The sequence below is a fragment of the Eublepharis macularius genome, chromosome 5 (assembly GCF_028583425.1).
Source record: "Eublepharis macularius isolate TG4126 chromosome 5, MPM_Emac_v1.0, whole genome shotgun sequence".
NCBI classification, from domain to species: domain Eukaryota; kingdom Metazoa; phylum Chordata; class Lepidosauria; order Squamata; family Eublepharidae; genus Eublepharis; species Eublepharis macularius.
Genome location: NC_072794.1, coordinates 143,240,932 through 143,263,544, shown reverse-complemented (window position 1 = coordinate 143,263,544; position 22,613 = coordinate 143,240,932). Strand labels below are relative to the sequence as shown.

General features: G+C 44.4%; 1 protein-coding gene across 1 annotated transcript in view; it reads left to right on the top strand.

Annotated features, from left to right (window-relative positions):
• Nucleotides 1–1,587: 1,587 nt before the first annotated feature.
• The window catches only part of RBPJL (recombination signal binding protein for immunoglobulin kappa J region like), a 75,966-nt gene continuing 54,940 nt past the window's right edge, over nucleotides 1,588–22,613 (top strand). The window contains exons 1-2 of the mRNA XM_054980934.1: nucleotides 1,588–1,651; nucleotides 19,566–19,680. Coding sequence (XP_054836909.1) covers nucleotides 1,642–1,651; nucleotides 19,566–19,680 — 125 coding nt within the window. The 5' untranslated portion in view covers nucleotides 1,588–1,641. The remainder of the gene's footprint in view (nucleotides 1,652–19,565; nucleotides 19,681–22,613) is intronic.

Genomic DNA, 22,613 nt, shown 5'->3' with positions numbered 1-22,613 from the left:
CCATGTGACCATTTTCTCCAAGGGCAACCCACTGAGTTCCACCACCTCTTTTCCCAGAAAAAAAGCCCTGGTGATATCCAATGTAAACATCATGCAATGGGACTCAAAGCAGAGGGGTACAGATAAGCCTTTTTTAGTTTCTTTTTTTAATGCTGTTGTCCTGGCCATTCTGTTTCATCTATTTTCATTGCTGGCTTTCCCATTCTGTTGAGGCATTTTAATGTCATTTTACACCATTTACACATTACATGCCATTTATATGCAGCTGATGCAAACATATTTAAAATTATCCAGTAGGAAATTCTCAGTTCTCAAGCACGTGGAGGCCCAACTGGGGATAGGGCCATAGCTCATGGAGACAGGGGGGGTTCTGCCTTTCTCTGGCATTGTTTTTCTCACCTGAAATGACCCAGGGACATGTACAGGTAGGCTACCTAAGCAGCCCCTCAATGGACCAAACAGCAGCTTCTGTGTCTGATCTGGGTTGGGGAAATGGTGTGGTGAGAGGCAGAAATCCTTTCTCCCTACACATTATTGTCCTAACTCAAACAAGCCCCTTGCGTAGGAAACTCACAACAGAAATGTGACTGACTGAAATTCAGATCAGGAACCCAGACACAACCCATGGGAAACCCATGGCCCTAAAAGTTGACTCAGCACTTAAGGATTAGAATGTACCTGCATGGTGGTATGTCTTTCAGGAACTGTTTCCCAAATTACTTACAACAAATCATTTTTTTCTGAATCAAAACAAGACACACTTGACTTTATCTATGAAAGGTTTACTTTAAGAGTTGTGAGAGTTACAATTATTCTCTCGTAGAGGAGCCAAGTCCCTATATTTCTGCATAAGATGCTGGCCTGGGCATTCTTCCTGAGTGAACTCAGAGCAGTAACTCTTGCAGAGATACTACAATACAGCCTCCTCAGGCAAGGGTAATTCTTCTGCAGATACAATCACACTTGACACAAGGGATTTACAGAGTTTTCCACCTTCTCAGTAGAGTCCAACAGGGAAAAAACAAGGCTAAAGCGAAGAATCATGCAGAGACACAGAAGGCAGCCTCTTCTGTAGGTAGCAGTTTGGATTTCCCAGGAGCCTTTAGTTGTTTAATGTCTTTATTTCTCATGGCATGCAGTTTGGGAACTGCTGATCTAATAACGTTGTCCTCCCTTTGTGCCCTGGCTTGGGTGACAGCAGAGGGAGATGTGTGGGAACAAGCAGCAAAGAACAGATGTGGGGAAAGATGTGCAAATATTGAGCAGGATAGAAAACTTAGGATATAAGTAGGAGACCTTGGAAATTTGAAAAAAAAAACCTGCTACAAAGTCAATGGAAGTTAGACCGGTTATTTGAGGCAAAGGCCTTCAGGATCTACACTGAGGGACAAGGATATTTATATTCAGATGAAGCCATTCAGGAGATAAGCAGCTCCGGAAAAACAACCTACAACACCTTTGACTTTTACAAAGGCATAAGGGGAAAAATACAGAAATCACACAGCCAAAAAACCTTATCTCTGCCAGCAGATTCTTAGGCACGCATAAAAAGAACCAAACGGAAAGACAAAGAGCAAATGGAGGCCACAAGTGCTGCATTTCAATCCCTGGAACGCGCTAGGAGGGCTCCCTGATCACACCATGGAACCCGGTAAGTCAGCGTGACACCAGATAGAAGCTATGGCTCTTGCACTTGCTGTTCTACCCAGGAATGCCTTCCACTGTTCCCTTTTCACCCTGTCTGTCTGGACTCCCAGCCAAGACCGCTGAGTTTCAGAGAAAGCAGCAGCTTTAGGTTTCAGTGTGGCCTGCCTAGCAGTCCTCTTCCTGGCTACCGGGTTAATAGGAATGCTTTAAATATTCCCTGTCTGACTCACATGTGCAAGTCCAGCAACCTGAATTCACTGTCTGCAAGACAGAAATAAAGAATGGCACATAGTAAAGCTTCTGAACAAATTTTATAGTACGGAATTACAGGGATAACAGACCAGGGCTTCACTGTGATCATGGCTGCAGAGCTGCACAAAATGCATTTGATGACATTTTCAGTGCTAACCATGACCTTGTGGGATAGATGAGAGAGAATGGAAGGCATAAGATCACTGTCGGAAAGACATGTAGTGTACAGGTTAGACTGTTAGGATCTGGGAGACCCAGGTTCAAATTCCTGTCATAGAAGCTTGTTGAATGACCTTTGGCCTGTGACACACTCTCAGCCTAACCTACCTCACAGAGTTGTTGCAAAGATAAAATGGAGGAGAGGGAAATTATGTAAGCTGCTTTAGGTCCCCCCTGCACAGAAAGGTAGCGTATAAATGAAGTAAATACATCAGAACCAAGGTCTCCCTCATCTAAGCTTTCAGTCAGCAGTATAAAACTTTATGTGCTACTCTGCATTGCATGTCAGACTTGGACTCCTTGTTTAGCTCATCCAGAAAAGTATAGTTTGCAGCCAGGGTCCATTAGAATGATGCAACAGGGTGATTCCCCCCCACACACACACACAATTGTGCACACGCATTCGTGCATGCACACACACAAACAGGCATGACAACAGTCACTGTAGACATTATAGAATTTCTATATGGATTACAGTGTTCCATTTTGTGGCCGACCAGCTTCCAGAAGCTGTTAACAAAAGGATTCGGAGGTGAACTATGAGGCATCCCTATATAGTTATCTGTATCCTCCCCTCCCCGCCCAGAAGGTGGAGGTCAAATAAAATCAGAGAAACAGCGCAGAAGGAAACCCCAGCTTCTGAACTTGAGGTAAAGAAAAAGGTGTTGGGAGACTGGATTTCTTCCATCACAGTTTTGGCCCAGAGGAAAAACTAAGAGAACGAGAGTAATGGTTGTTGTGGGTTTTCCGGGCTGTATTGCCGTGGTCTTGGCATTGTAGTTCCTGACGTTTCGCCAGCAGCTGTGCCTGGCATCTTCAGAGGTGTAGCACCAAAAGACGAGAGTAAGTTTAGACAAGAACGAGAGTAAGTTTAGACATGAGATGAAGGAAAACAACAGAATTTTGACCATTTTCAAACAATTAAATGTCATCTAAAGGAATGTTTACTAGATCTACTAAGGGTAAACCAAGAAGCAATCAATTTAATTTACAGAAAAGCAAACTTAGGCTACAGAGTCAGAGAGCCTTTCTGGCCATAAATGGCAGTTAGTTCAGCAACTGAACCCTTTTATTCTGAGCCAACAAGAAAAGCTTTAAGCAAAAAGTAGACACATTAAGTACTGGGCCAGTTCTCTTAAAGAAGATGGAGGAATAATCCCATGTAACTTTTGCTTGAAAGTACAACTGACTTGACCCAGTCTTGGACAGTGGCTCAAAAGCCTAACCAGATGTGATGCTGAGAACTCCATTGTTACGGTTCCCAAGAAAATCTTCTTGAAATAGGAGCTGTGCAGTATCCCAGTTGAACTTGAGATGGTCACATAGGAAGAGTCCACCCTCTTTTCTCACCCATGTGGTTGTCTTGATTTCAAACAGCCTTGTAGAGTTGCTGTTTGGACTACTAGGGAAGATATACAGGCACTCTCAATGTTTCCCCAATGGGAGAACAGCAGTTCTATGAGGCTATTTCAGGTTGCAATAGTGGTGTGGAAGAAATTAATCCCCACACCAAGCCATCATCCTTAGACACATCAGGGACCTCCTATTTACGAAGAAAACTACTGAATAAGGCAATGCACATATTTTATGGCTTCACTACATGCAAACGCATATCCTTGAAAATGCAGTGTTCCATTTATGTGTACTGAAGCTGGAAAAAACACGCATTGCCCTATACAGACAAAATGGCAATCACTTGTATTGAAAAGATTGTGTGTTGCATGATCTCCCCTTAAGTGCTACTGACCTGCCAAAATCGTAACTTCTGAAAAAGGCTCCCGTAGCCATATAAGACATATGAATTTAGTCATTGGGACTGGCCCTTTGACTCCAAGGGCCAAGTCACTCAACTAAAGTGGCACTGTGAGAATGGAGGTACAGCATAGCTATTTTGAGCTACCAGAACCAGACTGAACAGAGAATAATTTTACTGGGTTTAAGCTGCCAACTGGGCTTGAGGTGAGAGGACCAGAAAACCTCTTCTAGACCTTTTCAGACAACATAAATTTGTACTATGGAGGAGTGTGTACAGAGGAGTGTGTACATTTATGTGTATGACGGAAGAGGGATTGCAATGTCAGCCCCACCACCTTCCTCTTGCACATTCACTGCTTTTTTCAGGCTCCATGACCACGCGTACAAACCCTATGTACATACCACTTCTATAAGAATGTCAGAAAAGTCCAGCTGGATCAGAGCAGTGGTTCATCTAGGCCAGCATCCCATTTCACACAGTTTATTTATTTAAATTATTTCTGCACTACCTCTCATTAGTGAGCCCCGTGGCACAGAGTGGTAAGCAGCAGTATTGCAGCCCAAGCTCTGCTCATGACCTGAGTTCGATCCTGGCAGAAGCCAGGTTCAGGTAACCAGCTCAAGGCTGACTCAGCCTTCCATCCTTCCGAGGTCGGTAAAATGAACACCCAGTTTCCTGGGGGTAAAGTGTAGATGACTGGGGAAGGCAATGGCAAACCACCCCATAACAAAAAGTCTGCCAAGAAAACGTCATGATGCGACATCCCCTCATGGGTCAGTAATGACTCGGTGCTTGCACAGGGGACTACCTTTACCTACCTCTCCATAGAACAGTAAAGCACAATAACAACATTAAACACCATAAAAGTTGCAACAATTAAGATAGTATTGCAACACAGAACACCTTAAAACAAGCCTCATATAATACTACTTAGGCTAGAAGCAGATTGCAGAAATTAGTTCAAAAAATCAACCCTTTGATTAAAAGCTTGGGTAGAAATAAATGTTTTAGCCAAGCATCTAGAAAAGTAGTAGAGTAGATGCCTGGAGAGTTTCAGGGCGAATGGCATTTCACACACAAAGTGTCACCACCACTAAAAAAGGCCTGTCTCCACTTGCTACCTTCAAGTACCCTACCTCCAAGCCATTGCAGGCATTAAAAAGGTGAGAACCAGCACTTCCAATTGTGCCCTACAACATGCCACAGCCAGTGTCGACTTTTCAGCAGATATTAGCCCTGTACACCAAGCTGCCGCAAATGGGACAAGCTGAAGTTTCCAGTCCTGGAGGGACAACAAACATGACGCAATGGCCAGGGCCTTTCCCTCTTACCCTTGCTATTCAGAGCTTTGCTTCCTTTGGACAAAAAGATGCCGTTCAGTCGCCATGGCTAGTAGCCACGGATGGACCTATGCATCTACTCCCCTCTTAAAGCCATCCATGCATGTGGCCCTCGCGACATCCATGTGCAGTAAATCCCGTATCTGTATAGGAACTGTGCATGCAGTCTTATGAACATATACAGGTTGGGGGTGTAGGTTGCTGCTCTAGTCCTGCTGTCACCCAAGCACACACATGTACACATTCAGTGTATATGCACAGGTCTTCTGAAAAGGTCTAATGTGTAGAGTAATACACACGCTGGCTCAACCAAGGGTGTAACATACCAGCGGGACAGCATTTTGAGCAGTTTCAAGTGCGCCACGTTATGTTGGCTCACCCACAGTGATCTCTCTGCCTTTCCCATTTCTCCTGCCTTGTGTGAGATGGTAGCATACAGCATGAAGTTCTTTTCTACTCTGCAAGTGGAAGAAAGCTAGGATATTGTCCAAAAAAATTTTTTTTTTGTGCCCAGGAGGTATGCTGAGTTCACAGCTTGATATACTGTGTAAACAAAAAGAGAACAAGCCAGTGTGGCAGCACCCCACGGACAACTGCTTTGCTTCTTGTCTTCGGAGAGCGCTGCAGTGAGCAGCAACTAATAGCTTAGCCAACGCTCAGCACAAAATGCTTCCCACTGGTCTGGTGATTATTTTTCCATATCCCCCTCTCTTAATACCCTATTCCCAGCCAGGCAAACCAGTGCAAACGACTGAAACATTAACCTGTCTTTGCTTCTTACACAGTGACAAATTATTTCCCACGTGGAAATCCTGGGTTGATCTCCCCCTTGCAGTCAGGATCTTTGAGGGGTGGGGGACTGAACAAAAAGCTCTTTATTACACAGAAAGATCATTTTACCTTTTATGTACTGCAGAGCAGGAGCCGTTTTCTTCTCATTTGGAACACGTCCTGCTTTAACATACTGCAGATCTACTCCCATAAGCAAAGGATTAAAAACAATGCTCTATATCACTAAGGTGTTTTAACAATCACCATGCCAAATTTTGAGAGAAAGGACAAACTTCCACTTTGGGAAAAAAGTACACACACACACAGGCCTAGAAGAGAGTGCTTTTTGTATCTATTTGCTGTTGTTCACAGCCCCAATTGGCGGCTGCTTCTATTCAAATCACCACTAATATTGTCATTGTAGCCAATAAGATTTGTCTGTCCAATGGAATCACTGAGCTAAAAGGAAGCAATCTCAGAGTGGGAGCGTGCAGATTTTAAACACATCCACTATTTTGTGCTGATAAGGTTCCGGAAGACCACTGCAACACGAGGTACCAGAGAGGAAAGACCAAATGGGTACTGTGGGTGCAGCTACACAAAAGATTTTTCCCTTTTGCATTCTGTTCAAAAGATTGCCCAAAAGGATATTTATGCTGCCTAAATGGGTGCATATATGTGTTTCCTGAGGGTAGAAAATGTCCACACACACACACACAAACACAAGTACGTTTTGCATAAGTATTAACTTTCAATGTATTCTGAACCCTAAAAGGTCAAGATGCAGTATGCTTTCTCAGATGTTGTTAAACATCTGTGCAGGTTTCATCTTCTATGACACACAATCTGTCTGTCCAGGTCATTGCAACCTCAGCATGAATTATAACTAGTGTGCTATGTGCTTGACAGATACATGTAATACTTAAAGATTCAAGTAGGATTTTTGAAGTCGCATCATTCCCTGTGCTTGCAGCAGAGGGAGGGACCGATTTACAGTGGAACAGTGTGTGCATGTTACATGCTGTCAAGTCGCTTCCAACTTACGGTAACCCTACCGTAAGACCTCCAAAAACATCTAATCATTAACAGCCTTGGTTGTTGTGGATTTTCCAGGAGGTATAGCTATACCTCTGAAGATGCCAGTCACAGCTGCTGGCGAAACGTCAGGAACTACAATGCCAAGACCACGGCTATACAGCCCGGAAAATCCACAACAACCATCGTTCTCCGGCCATGAAAGCCTTCGACAATATATTAACAGCCTTGCTCAGATCATGCAAACTGGACGACGTGGCTTCCTTTACTGAGTCAAGCCACCTCATGTGGGGTCTTCCTCTTTTCCTACTGCCTTCTACTTTTCCTAGCATTATTGAATTTTCTAGTGAGAGCAGAACCACAAGTGACAAAAGGCACAGATTGGACACTTGTCTGCTTCCCTCAAGTTTTGATGGGAAATGTAGGCGTCCTGGTCTCGCAGCTTCGCTCTCTGACTGCTGTCCAATGGACTTTTCAACTGTCACTTGTCCAACATTCCACCAAGCTGCCTACATTTCCCATCAAAACTTGAGGGAAGCTGACTAGTGTCCAATCTGTGCCTTTTGTCACTTGTGGTTCTGCTCTGAGTCTTATCTTCTTATGATGCGGCCAAAGTACAATAGCTTAAGCTTTCCACATTTCAAATGAATCAATTTTCTTCCTCTCAGCTTTCTTCACTGTCCATCTTTCACATCCATAAATAGTAATGGGGAATACCAGTGTGGATTATATTGATCCTGGTCACCATTGACTCATCTTTATCCTTAAGGATCTTTTCTAGTTCCTTCATGGCTGCCCTTTCAAGTCTCAAAGCCAAGCTACAAGTGATGAATTGCACTTGCCTGGCAAGTGAACAGACTCACGTCCCCTGTTCACTTGCCATTCACTTGCGCGCCACTTGATCAAGTAGAGCGCAAGTGAATGGCAAGTGAACAGGGGACGTGAGTCTGTTCACTTGCCAGGCAAGTGTAATTCATCACTTGTCGCTTGGCTCTCAATCGCCTTCTGATTTCCTGGTTGCAATTTCCCTTTTGGTTGATTATCAAGCCAAGGAATAGAAAATCTTTAACAATTTCTCCACTGCAGTTGGAGAAGCACAGCTGAGCTGGCTAGTTCCCATTTGCTTCCTAGGAATGCTCTACAAAAGCCAGTGTAGCATAGTGGGCAGAATACTAAACCTGATCTAGGGGGAGTCAGGCTCAGAGTTCCTCTCAGCCATTTAACTCCCTGGAAGACCTTGGGCCAGCCATTATCCCACACTCTAATCTCCCACACATGGCACATGATCCTTGTTCTGAGGTAAAAGGTAGGTGCAAGCACCAAGTAATTACTGACCCATGGGGGGATGTCACATCACGACATTTTCTTGGCATGTATTGTCGAAGGCTTTCACAGCCGGAGAACGATGGTTGTTGTGGGTCACAGTGTCACAGTGATCTCTGTCCTTTGGTGCTACACCTCTGAAGATGCCAGCCACAGCTGCTGGCGAAACGTCAGGAACTACAATGCCAAGACCACGGCAATACAGCCCGGAAAACCCACAACAACCATTTTCTTGGCAGACTTTTGCTATGGGGTGGTTTGCCATTGCCTTCCCCAGTCATCTACACTTTCCCCCCAGGAAACTAGGTACTCATTTTACCAACCTCAGAAGGATGGAAGGCTGAGTCAACCTTGAGCCGGCTATCTGAACCCGGCTTCCGCCAGGATCGAACTCAGGTTGTGAGCAGAGCTTGGGCTGCAGTACTGCCGCTTACCACTCTGTGCCACAGGGCTCTTTGTTGTTGTGAGGATATAATGGAAAAGGGAGGATGATGTTATAAGCCTCCCCATTGCGAAATAATTATGTAAATAAATATAAATTAAAAAATCCTTACTCTCATATTATCTCTTCAGCACCTATAGGCCAAAAAGAGGATGCTATAGGCACAGCCATGTTTGTGCATGATGAAGCAATGCTGCTTGGCTTCTTATGCCATATTGTATGAATCAATGCCTCTGTGTGTTATAGCTCAGAAGACCGGACCACTAGGCATCAGTCAGAAAGCCATCACTGTACTTGCAAAAAAAAAAAAAAAGTGTTGCTATTTTTGATAGTGAGCGATCCTTGTGCAATATATTTTGGTAGTTACTGCTAACTCATCCAAATTAGCCCATTTTGTTGGCTAATTAATTTTCTATTCTGGAGTGTCATTGGCACTGGCTTCGTTGGCTGTCCCATGGATGTTCTGATTTTCCAGCTGTGTCCGTGTCTCTGTTGGCTATTGGGATCAAAAGCGTGGCACAGCAACCCCATGCACTAAGCGGGTAGGAATGCAGGCGTCTTGTCCAAGTTCCTTTGCAGACTGAGAGGAGTATCTGAGTCGCAGTCTCAGGCCAGCTTGAGTGAATTTACTGTACCCAGTACCCTTTAGCTTTTAAGCAAATGGTGATTTTTTGCAATGTTTCTGGGAAGGGGATAAATTTTGGTGGAGAGATGATAACTGGGTTTTCTCCCATGGAATTTGAGCAGGGGGAGGGATTGCCTTAAGATTAAGTTACTTTTGTATCAGTTACTAGAACTAAATGAAGCAACTGCACCAACTGGATCTAATCATGATTGATTTTGAAACATACAGCACCTTGAATAACATTAAAAGCTTTTTATTTAACCTACAGTATTTATTCAAATGCAAGACTAGGGTTTTTCCAAGGTATCCAATAAAAAAAAGACGTGGGTTGTCTTACATTCACATACAAGTTACAGTTATAGCCAATAATAATGTAAGTATAAGTATAATATAATAATAATGTAACTATAACAGGCCCCTGCACACTTGGAAATTAAACTCTGAGCACAGCAATCCCAACATTAATCTGACTGAAATTCTCTGCAACAGCCACATGGAGGATACAAAAACTTCGTAATGTGATGATGATGATGACAACATTTGATTTATATACCACCCTTCAGGACAATTTAACACCCACTCTGAGCAGTTTACAAAGCATGTTATTATTATCCCCACAACAAAACACCCTGTGAGGTGGGTGGGGCTGAGAGAGCTCCGGAGAGATGTGACTGACCCAAGGTCACCCAACTGGCTTCAAGAGGACTAGGGAATCAAATCCTGTTCTCCAGATTAGAGTCCTGCACTTTTAACCACTACACCAAACTGGCTCCTTATAAACAACACCAAGGGCTGTCAGTCCCCCAGTGGTGGGGGGATGTCCCACTCCCAGCCTCTGCCTTCTGCCATCACTCACCCAGCTTGTAGCAGAGGGAAAGGCCCTGGGGAATGGATCCAGGAGGCAAAAGACCTCCAAGGCCAGCACGCAGCAGGTGTGCTCCCCATAGGCGCGATGACATCACTTCCAAGAGCAAGAGCGCGCACACGAAAGGACTCAGAAAAACTGAGTGCCAGGCCCTCCTTCCAACTAGGACCGTAAGTGGACCTGGCAGTCTTCAAAACGCCACATGTAGCACAGCACTCAATACAGGAGAAATCAGATCATACTTAAGCTAAAGAGCAGGAAGGAACTGAGTTTTAATTAAAATGCCTTTTCAGCTTTTGGTGGTAGATGTAGAACATAAGAAAATATGATGGCCAACCGCAAACACGAAAACCGCAAGGATGTTCCACAATATAGTCACCTTTAAGATTTGGAAACTACACATTCAGAAGAAAAAATGAGCCTTGTTTGCATGTTACAGTGAATGCACGTACAACCTACATGTATGTACATACACCTGCTTGTAAGAAAGAGTGGATGCACATGCATTTTACAAATCAAGTCAGGGACCAGTACCTGGATAAATGCAGTGTTTCAATCATGCATTCAGCTTTACATGTGTTGAATGTAATGTGAGAATTAATACTCAACATATATATATATATATATAAAGGAACTATTGAGTGTATGCTGTACTTAAATTGCATGTGTGCTCACTGTATCTTGTGAACAGGATATGGAGTTCTCCGTTTCGAATTTGCTGGGTGGCAGGAAAGGGTTTTAACCCTTTCCCCTGTCTGCTGATCCTAGTAAGTCCTGAACTATTTTTCTCCCTGCTAGGTTCCAAAATTAAAAGTAAATCCAACTGGATGAAAAATTACTGTGGGAGGGGGGACATTTGCAGAGGAGAACTGGTAGATCATTCTTCCCTGAATGGGCCTCATGCCTCCATATTCACATCATCTTGGCACATGGAGGTTTGGAGACACCTGTTTGCAGAGATAATGTGATGTTCCATCACTATGCCACTTTCCTTGCTGAAAGGAGAGGCTAAGGAGATGGAATCTGCCAATGTACGTAACATCTCCTGCATCCGTTTCTATTCCAGTTTGCATTTTAACAGGTCTATTTTTAAATACCTACTCAATTTTGCCAAGATGTGTGAAGGTGAGAGAAAAAAAACTCACTTCCAGCCACTAAAAAAAGTTACATGATAGGATACTTAAAGCTCTGTCTGTGTTGCAAAAGCCCATAGAAGGCTAATTCTTCCACTACATAAGCAGGCAACATATAAGTGTGAAGAGGCAGTTGCAGAGGCAGCCACTGAATGAAAGCTTTATGAGATCCCTGGTTGAAACTGAGGTGATAGACATGAAGGGGTTTGAGCCCACATATTCAAAGCTGTTACTGTTTGGAGGAATCAGGAAGGGGAGAGAACAGAATTGTTCGAAGTTAGGCTTCAAACTGTCTTTTGGGAACCCTAAGCTTCCTCAGAAGATTATCACTGGTTCCTCAATGACAATATCAGTAAAAGACAGCACATTTTCTTGAAAGACAGATTAACCAACAGTAGTGCTTTTCTTGCCTCGCCCCAAAAAGCCAGTGTGGTATAGAGTGCTGGACTAAGAGCAGGCAGACACAGGTTTGAATCCCACTCTGCCACAGAAGTTCACCTTGGTCTAATCATTCTCTCTCAGCCTAACTTACCTCATAGAGCTATGGTTGTGAGGACAGAATGAGTGGGCGAGAGATCTGTGCATGCTACTCTGAGCGCTTTGAGGGAAAGGCAGGATAAAATGCACAGAGAATGAACAGTGATCCTAGAAAGTCTGAGGGCCAAGCTACAAGTGACGAATGACACTTGCCTGGCAAGTGAACAGACTCACATGTATTCCTCCCTGTTCACTTGCCATTCTCTTGCTCTCCACTTGATCAAGTGGAGTACAAGTGAATGGCAAGTGAACAGGGAGGAATACACGTGAGTCTGTTCACTTGCCAGGCAAGTGTCATTCGTCACTTGTAGCTCGACCCTCAGGCTTAAATCTTCACCTCTTTCTGCAAAATGAGGATAATAAAACTGGCATACCATACTGGCTCATATGTATCACACCAAGATAATATGTGTGAAGTGCCTTGGGCATTAACTGTGCCCATCTTGAGCAGACTTGTACCCTTCTAAGCTCATTAATTTGAATGGACTTTGTAACTTTGCTTAGGATGGAACTATAAAAGCAGCGTATAAACATTAAGCATTAATAATAATAAAATGGCATATAGCTGCAAGAGAGCATTAAGTGTGTTTTAGGGAGCATCTCTGGGGCCATGTGTTCTTGGCTACACTCTCAGTTCACATTTGATGGCAATGAGGACCAACAGGTCTGATAAGAGTATCCTGTCAACTGAGCATGCTCCTTAAACATATCCCAGAATCTCTGCAACACAAAGAGCTTTTATGCTAGTCAAGTCAATGTGAAGCAGGCTCCCTCAAGCTAGGAAATTTGGAGACCACTCCTCTACAAGGTAATTTCTGTCACATTAAATTACAGCCTTCCGCATTATTACTGGGGAATTAATCGATGGTATCTTTGGAAATTGTATAATTTAACCAACACGTACAAAAATGGATCAATGTAACTAACATTCCACAGTGCAAGAACATTAGCTTGGGGCACAGCCATTCCTTTTTCATGGGATTTCAAGCAGACTCTTTGGAAGAAGTGATTTGAGGAATGTTGCCTCCGACCACCATGCACAAATTAGTTAACTGGAGTCCTCTGATTGAAACCCAAAAGACATGCTTTATGGCTTCATGTTAAAACAGGACTATTGATCCTTGGAAAGTAGGGTTGCCAGCCTCGAGGTGGTGGCTGGAAATCTCCCGGAAATACAACTGATCTCCAGGCTGTACAGATCTGTTCCCCTGGAGAAAATGGCTACTTTGGAATATGGACTGTATGGCATTTTACCCTGTTGATGTCCCTTGCCTCCCCAAACCCTGCCCTCTCCAGGCTCCACTCCCAAAATCTCCAGGAATTTCCCAACCTGGAGCTGGTAACACTACTGGAAAGCCAAATTCTGCAAATCCACTATGAAGAGAATCCATTGTGTAAATACTGTTGGATTGCTTCAAGGAATCCATCTTGACAAATTAAACAAAAAAGTTCATTGCTAATGGTGGCAATAGTTTATAAAAGACCATGCCATCTATGATTTGAGAAAGTAAACTTATTGCAATAAAGCAGGCAAAGAAAAAATCTCAGGTCACCTGCAATCTTGAACACTTAATGCTGGCATCTAGAAATCTGAAATTTTTCCATATCTGTGTTCTGGGCAGCCCCCTCAAAACTAACACTAACAAAATTCTAAATATTCTTTCAAGCTGCACAAGCATAGAGAGAAATGCCAACAGGAAACTGGAAACAGTGCCTTGTCCACACGACACTATCTTTGAAATACCAGCAGCATAAAATATACTCTTTGTTTCCATACCTATTAACAGCAGGAAGACAGTTTTACACACTGCACTATCCATGCAGCTCTCCAAAAAGTCCTCATCGCCTATGTGAATGGGAGGAAACCAGCATGGGCAAAAATGTTAACAACTGTATGGTTTTTAAAATTATATTTTACTTTGTAAGCCTCCTTGAGCAGGTTTTCTAGAAAGGCAGCATAGAAATTTTCTAAATAAATAGGCTTCAACTGGCCTAAGAGCGGAGTTACCCCCTTCTAAGTTCACTGAAGTCAATGTGCTTAGAAGGATGCATCTTTTCTTAGGATCGCACTGAAAATCCCCCCAAACTGAAGCCGCCCACGATAAGAAGTATGTGAACTGAGAATCTCTTTTATTTATTTTCCCCATAGTGGCCGACTGTAATTCTAACATGCCAGCAGAGTTCTCATTTCTTCAGATGTTTTAGCCATGCATTTAAGAGCCAAGCAGCTTTTTTCAAAATGAGGTTAGATACATAGCAAAGAAGTTAAACAAAAGGGCCCTATTGGAGATGCTGAAAATTGTTTAAGCTTTCTTTGAGAAGTCTTGCAGGAAACCTCAAGAGACATATTGTGTTCTGAGCAACCAAAGGATAAATGCGAAAGGAATTTTTTAAAAAAGGGCTGGTGAAAAAGAAAGCTCCCATCGAATAGCATCTGATGAAATGTTTTTGAAAAGGGGGGAAGTGTACTGGGGGCGATGCGGGCACAGCGGAGGGACAGCTCATGCAAGTTCCAGATGGCTGAAATAAAAGTCCATTAGCTTAGGTAGATAGTGTCATTTTACTTAAAAATACCACACGCTCTTGCCTGCATTCCAGACAGGAATTCATATTTCATGTGGAGCCAATTCCATATCCCAAGTAAATCCACTTAGTCTACTGAACCACCCTCTGAGATAAATACTAAACCTGAGTCTGCAAGCGAACTACAAGAATTCGCTTCAAGAAAAAAAAACACCATTTTTACTCGCAGGTTCTAAATGCCCGCCTCGAGGCTATATTGCTACAGCTTTTACAAGATTTCATTCTTAGAGGGCTGGCAGCTCTAGTATGAGTTGTGGATGGGGTTTTGTAGGATAATTTATTGTGCCATTTTTAATCACTGGGTTTCTGGAACAAAGGCCCCATTGACTACACCAGCATGGAGCCCGGCACTTCCTGTCTGCCACCTTCTCAGTATTAAACCACTAGACTCCTTTGGTAACCGAGGCTCTACAGAACATGTTTCTGCCGCACAAGAGTTCTTTCTGCCCTGCCGTTATACATGTGATGGTTTTCACACACTAACAGTCTGGCCAATTATAGAGACTTCTTTATAGGTTAGGCTTTCCATCCTGGTACTTATGTTAAGCAAACCTATTCTCCTGTAGTATATGAACAGCTATTTTTGGCAATCTGGCATTAAAATAATTTGGCAGGCTGGCAAAAGAAAATTGTTCAACCTGCCTAATCACATAAGACTACTCTTCAGACTCCAACACTGATTAATTGGTTACATTGATTGATTCAAATTGTTCTGTTTAAATTAAAAAAATTGGCCCTGATTAACCAGTCTGGAGTTACGGGATTTTTTTAAAGCAAGATTTTAATACTGTGGAGAGTGCTGTCAAGTCATAGCTGATTTATGGCGACCCCTAGTGGGATTTTCATGGTAAGAGACTAACAGTGGTGGTTTGCCATTGGCTGTCTTTGCAACCCTGGTCTTCACTGGAAGTCTCTTATCCAATTACTAACCAATGCCGATCCAGCTTAGCTTCCAAGATCCGATGAGATTGGGTTTGCCTAGGCTATCCAGGTTAAGGTATTTTAATATTACCACTTACAAAACGTGCAAGTATCATCTCAGAAGAGGCTTTCTTCTTTCCCTCTCCATAGAACAGAATGAGTTTTCTGAGAATGTCTTTATTTAAAAGCAGTGGGTAGGCTTTTTCCCCATCAAAGCTACTGTTTATTGACTTGTAACTTTAATTTGCTGATTACTTGATACATTTAATTAACGTTAAGTGTTCTTTAATCAAGCAACAGCCCAACAGTGCAGTCCTAACACCTCTTTGGAGTAAGGCCCATTGAATAAACCTGAGTAGGGTTTTAAGTAGACTTGCTCTGCCAATCGCTCTAAACCGTAAGGATGTGCTTTGCCAGGCTTGGCTAAATTCATAATTCAAGTTTCCACTGCATCTGCCACAGAGGAAATTAAGAGTGTAAGTAACATTGTGTCCTACCTACACCTGCTTAATTCTGCTTCGGTCGTAGTGCTCCCGCATATAAGCACAAGAAGCTGCAAGTGACATAAGAGTCAGATACAGGAAAAAAAAACCTCGTCTACACAGCTGCTTAATTGATGTAGCCAGCGCACATACCTCGGCAGGGGACCAAAAGCAAGCAGCTGCTTGTGCAAACATGCCTACCACGTGCGCTAGCGGTTACCTGGCTTGCTGGAATATTTTCAGTAAATGCAGAGATGTTAAAACTAAACAGGCATGGGTCTGACAAACAGATCTTGTTCTGTTGGGAACAATGCACTGAAGCATGCATCAGTCTTAATTTTTAAAGAAAAAACTATGTAGGAACAGCTGAATAAACATTCAGCTTTTTAGATAAGCAGTGACTGTACAAGTCCAGATTATCTTAAATATTAAGAGCGGGTTACTGGACACAACATTGCTAGGCAAATCAAGTGATAGCAGAACAATAAGGAACGGATGCAGTTCTCACAAAGCAGCAGTAAGTAGGATATTTCTAGAAGCCCACAGCAGAGATGTTTCTCTGTTTTCCCCGCTCAAAGGGAGAAGGGAAATATATAAAGTCTTTCCAGGTCACAATACAGGACCATGTTTGCAAAACTTGGGGTGAAGAGCTGGCTCAAAGCAACAGTGGGATGAACAAGATGAAACAGATCTCAGTTTACCACAATGAAAACTTCCTCTTTGTCTTCTCTCCACTTTCTGGACCATCCTTAATACCCATTCTAGAAGTCTGTGATAAAAGCATCATGTCAATCATGCCTTTTGTCATGACTTGATCCACACATGCTTTCTTCCTTCTCTAGTAACAACTCTCTTTCATGCCTTTGAGCCAGTGCAGTGTTGGAGCTGAATCCAGACTAAATTTTCTGCTAATGGAAGGGGAGGTGTAATTTCTGCCAATTCCCCCTTTTTGCTGCAGACCCTCAATTTGTCTCTCACATTCTTCCTGAGGATCCCACAGAAGCAGTGTTTTGGGGAGACCAATGGGCTGCAGGGGGGGCAGGAAAGTTCTGCTGATGGAATTGCATTCTGTTATTGGCAAAGTTAGTCTGGATACAGCCCTTAGCTTTGGTCAAGTGAGACCTGGGTTTAAATCTCCACTCTGCCACAGCGCTCAATGGATGAGCCTTCAGCCAGTCATTGTTTCTCGGCTGAATCTATCTGGCAGGGTTGTTTGGAATATTCAACTCGATAGCCTAGAAGAAGTGTGGGATATGGAAGCTAATTAGATGCACTGAATGACAGAGAAATAGTAAAATTCTGCTTTAGACCACCTCTGGACCAATGCTTTGCCTATGACGGCTTGTATCCTACCACTCCACTCAGCAAAGATGAAGCCTCCCTCCACCTTAAGTGTGTCTTCCTGTAGCACAAAAGACACTTAAGGTGGACAAAGTCTTGTTTGGCTGGATGGAGGCTTCAAACTTTGTTCAGTGGAGCAACGTGGGTACAAACTGACAAGTCTCTTGTCTGGTTCTCACCTTCATGTTTATACATTGTGTAAACACCTTCATATATATTGAATGCCAATGGATCTGCCACAAACATGTACCTTTATCCCACGTAAGTGTTATGCATGCATTTTCTGCACAGAAATTAAATTTGTGTAAGAAAATCTCAGTGTAAGGTCCATGAAGATACCTTACACTGAGTCAGCTCACATAGGGCCAAGCTCAAAGTGACGAATTACACTCGAATGGCAAGTGAACAGACTCACATGTATTCTTCCCTGTTCACTTGTAGTCTACTTGCACTCCACTCGATCACGTAGTGATCATGTAGCAAGCGAACAGGGAGGAATACATGTGAGTCTGTTCACTTGCCATTCAAGTGTCATTCGTCACTTGTAGCTTGGCTCATAGTCTATTGAGTTCAGTACTGTCTCCTCTGATTGGCAGCAGCTCTCAGGCAGAACCTTTCACATCATGTTCTCCCTGATCCTTTTTAACAAAAGATGCTGTGGACTGAACGTGGATCAGTGTGCATGCAAAGTAAATGCTCCGCCACTGACCCATGGCTGCATCTAACCATCGTGGTGAAGCAGCACTTAAACATCTGCTTTAAAGGCTTTACCACTACCTCCAGTCCCCCAACATGTTTTAGGGCACGGGACTTCACCTCTGCTCCCCATGTCCTCTCCTGTTTCTCACACCACATCAGGGCTTAGTGTCCAAGAACTCTAATTTCTTGAGGCCCAGTTTTTATACGCTCCCTCTGACTTCATGTGACATTTCAGATTTCACAAGCTCACCCCTCTGATTCCAGCTCAGAGAACTCTTTCATTCTTGGATACCTTTACTGCACACGCTAAGGCTGCTTTCACACATGTGGGATAATGCATTTTCAGGGCACTTTAGCCATTGTTGCAAATGATCGTGAAAGTGCATAGAAAGTGAATTATCCAACATACGTGAACATATTCTAAGTAAGCTGGGCAGCGAGCCTGCTTCTACGATAGGACTTCTGAGCAAGCGGGCAGGAATAGGGAACGACAGGACAGCATAAAGAGCAAGCATTTATCCACCTCTCTCCAGGCCCCCAGAGTGCCCCATACAAGACTCAGGATGCAGTTAAAACTCCCAAGATAAGGAGCCCAGAAACTAACTCCAGCTCTGTGTTTCTGATCTTCTTGCAGAGAAGAATGATAGGAGGGTAGAGGAAAGCCAATGCATCATATCTCAGAGAAGGCTCAAAGAACTGAGCATGTATAGCCCAGATAGGCAACTGGGCCAGTTAAGTGCAATAAAGACAGTTGACTGTCAGTGGAAGCAGTTAACATGAACACAACTGTACACAGCCATCTAACTACCAGCTGTAAAAATGAAGATGCAGAACTGCTGGTCAGAGCCGCTGACTGAACTGAAAAAGTGAATGGAATTGCTGCAGAGATTTGAGGCAGTGGGGCTACCCTGGTGGAAGCCTGTCGGGTTTTGTTCTCTGAATCCTTGAAGGGGAAGAAGGATGTACTTATCGTACCAATGTCTGGGATATGAAGCTGATCTTTGAGACTCTTTCCAGATATCTGTCCACCATCACATCACATATCACAAACACACACATGCACACCAACTGATAACTCCAAGAAAGCCTGGTGCAGCTACAAGGCTGCCGCCTTGAGTGTCTTCCTCAATTGTCTTGACATGCTATAGAGAATAAGCAAGGGGATCCTTTGACTGGCTTTGAAAGGGCAACGGTGGGGCAGCTCGCTGGCGAGGAGGAAGCAGGAGCCTTTGGGGTAAAAAGAACTTTAGGATTGCGGATTTCCATCTCTCTCCCCCCTGGCAGAAGAGCAAGATTCGGGTCTAGCAGCACCTTAAAGACCAACTAGATTTCCAGGGTATCTGACTAAGGGAGCTTTGACTCTCGAAAGTTCAGACCGTGGAAATGTTGGTCTTTAAGGTGCTCCCGGACCCGAATCTTGCTTTTCTACTGCAGACCAACACGGCCACCCCCAGAAACTCTCCCCGGCACAGAAGCCGGAACGAAGCTCGCCTCACCGGTGTCCTGCAGCAGCCAGACGGGGCTGCAAGAGAGGCTCCCCAAAGGCGCGAAGGCCCTTCTGCCCTGCGCTCAACGCTGCGCTCTCCCCCTGCAGGTGCCCGGCTGTCCCCGGAGCCCCTCACTCACCTCGGCCGGCTGGAAGGCGCGGAGGGGCAGCTGCAGCGCGAAGCCGAAGGCGGGCAGGCGACTCCCCCGTGGTGCTGGTTCAGGTAACGCCGGGAGCCTGGGAGGGGGCGGCACGGGGACGCTGCTGCAGCCAGTGGGGACTGTGCTGGAGCAGCGGCTGCGGACTGAGAGGCCCGGAACAGCGGCCGCCGCATTTAAGCGGGATCATGTGGGGAGAGGCGGCGGCGACGGGGGGGGGGCATAATGGGCCGACCCCTCCCCTGCTGGGCTGGAGAGAGTGGGGCTGCCCCATGGAGAGCCGGTCGCCTGCGCTCCCCCGATGTCCACCCACCTTCACGGGCTGGCGTGCGCAGGATGGGTGGGGCCGGGCGAGGGCTCCCTCCGTCCCGTCGAATCGGGCGCTCAAGTCCCCTCTCGTGAGGCTCGGAGGCCTTGCCTGGGGCTGAGTCTGGGCGTGTTGGGAGAGGCGCTCGCCAGGTCGGGAGACGAGGGCACGCCAAGTCCTCGGTTATAAAAGGAAACGGTGGTTGCCAGCTTCCAGGTGGGGCCGGGAGATCTCCAGGAGTTACAACTGATCTCCAGATTACAGAAATAAATTCCCCTAGAGAAAATGGCTGGTTTGGAGGGTGGACTCGATGGCCTTACACCCCACGAAAGGCCCTTCCCTCCCCAAACCCCAGCCTCCCCAAATCTCCAGGAATTTCGCAACTCAGAGTTGGCAGCCCTGAATTGGGGGTTAAATGAAACCAGACTGCCAGTCTACGTAATAATCTGTATGCCTTAGAAAGGGGGCGGGGAATTTATGTATTCTGTGAGAATTACCCCAGAGTAACGACCTTTCCGGATTGTTTCAGGTGGGTAGTAGTGTCGGTCTGCAGTAGAGAAGCAAGATTTGGGTGCAATAGGACAGTCAAAGCCAACTAGATTTGAAGGGAGCTCTGACTCTTGAAAGCTCGTACGCTCAAAATCTAGCTGCTCTTGAATTTTACCTGCCCTGGTTCCGTCCTCACAATCATTACTGTGAATTAGGGTCACAGTCCTTCACACTTTGGAGCCTTGAAGGATAAGTAAGCACACATAGGGTTAACTTTACATCAGCTGCCCCTTTGGTGCCCTGTTTGGGGTGAGCACTCTCGTGGGTTCACATCCTCTCTCAGCAAGGAAGTGCACTGACTCATCTTAGGCCACCTTTTGTCAGCCTAACTTGCCTGGCAGGGTTATTGTGAGAATAAAATGGAGGGGGAGAGAACCACATTCTTAGTGAGCTCTTTCTTGGAAGCACAAGATACAAATGTGATGGACGGAAGGCCCGGCATGATTGAAAGGACTGGTTAAAAGGTCATAAAAGAGTTCATCGCTAAAACTGTAGGAAATGTTTCAGTTGACTCATTTGCCCGCCCCCCCAAATCCCTGTTTTTGAGTTTTAAAGGGTGCATGAGCAGAGTGGGACTTTTAAAAAATCATCTATCAAAAATCTCAGAGATTCCTACATTTTGCAAAACGTTTTGCACTATATTCTGTCTTAGGTTGGCAGCAGGCTGGATTCCCAGCCACTTCTTTTTGATAAACCGTTCCAAACTTCTACTTCACCAAACAAAAAGGACACCCCCCCCCTTGAACTACCTAACCTAGTAGTAATTCTTCAGGAAAGGGTCTCCAACCTGTGGCTCTAGAGCACAAAACCAGATATAGATCTTTTTAAAAGAAAGTTAAATATTTATATTAAGGTGCGGGTAGGCGGGGTACTAAAACAACCAGTTATGAAGGGAATGACAGGGAAAGATTTCCATGGGACTAAAAGGCTTCTTAGTTATGCTTTACAGAAAGGAAAATGATAGCAGTGAACGGCTGCCAGTAATTCAGGTGCAAACCACGCACTGATTTATGCCAGGGTGCTGCTAAGCCAATTGCACAGGGTGCTCCTATGTATATTTATTGCTTTTTGGTGAGATGTTAAGTGTGCCACTTCCTAATAAAGGACACACAGCAACATTTTTTTACAATTAGATAGCAACAAATTGTCTATTTATCAGAATAGGTTGCAAAGCTGGGCTGAAAATGAAATGCAACAGAGACAATTGGAAAAATTTGTAGTTATGTGAAAACAATTAAATATACAGATAGAGGACTGGGAATATCTGGCTGTAGTACATGTAGTCAATCACAACATGAGTCTGCAGTGTGATGCGACTGCAAAAAGGCTAATGTGATCTTTGGCTATATTAATAGAAGCATAGTGTCCAGATTAGGAGAAGGAAGCCTTCTACTCTACTCTGAGCTACTACTCACCTCATCTGGAGGACTGTGTCCAGTTCTGAGCACTGCACTTTAAGAAGGTAAAGGTGTAAGCACCGAGTCATTACTGACCCATGGGGGACATCACGTTTTCTTGGCAGACTTTTTATGGGGTGGTTTGCCATTGCCTTCCCCAGTCATCTACACTTTACCCCCAGGAAACTGGGTACTCATTTTACCAATCTCGGAAGGATGGAAGGCTGAGTCAACCTTGAGCCGGCTACCTGAATCCAGCTTCCGCCGGGATCGAACTCAGGTTATGAGCAGAACTTGGGCTGCAGTACTGCAGCTTACCACTCTGCGCCACGGGGCTTGAAGGATGCAGACAAATTCCTTCCTTTTCCAGTGTTGCAGCCCAAATCCATATCAGGAACCCTCCTCCCACCTATTGGTGGGGGGTCAACATGCTTGATGTTCCAATCATGGAACTCCAACATTGTGTGTAGTTTGGCCTTTCTTTTATTCCCAAGGTTCCTAATATATCTTCTGCCCATTTAATGTATTTTCTGCAACAAAAGATATTTGGCTCACCTTTGGCCTAAGCTTCCACCAGTTAAATTGGGTTAAAGAGAAGCAATAGTGTGTAAGTGTGAAAGAAATCCAGCCCAGGATGTGCTGAAATTCATGTGATTCCTACAAATGTAAAAAAAGATAATTTGGGCACCAATGATACTCATAAGGTTCGAAGAGCTCTTGATTTGCTGGTGCATGGGCTGGACTT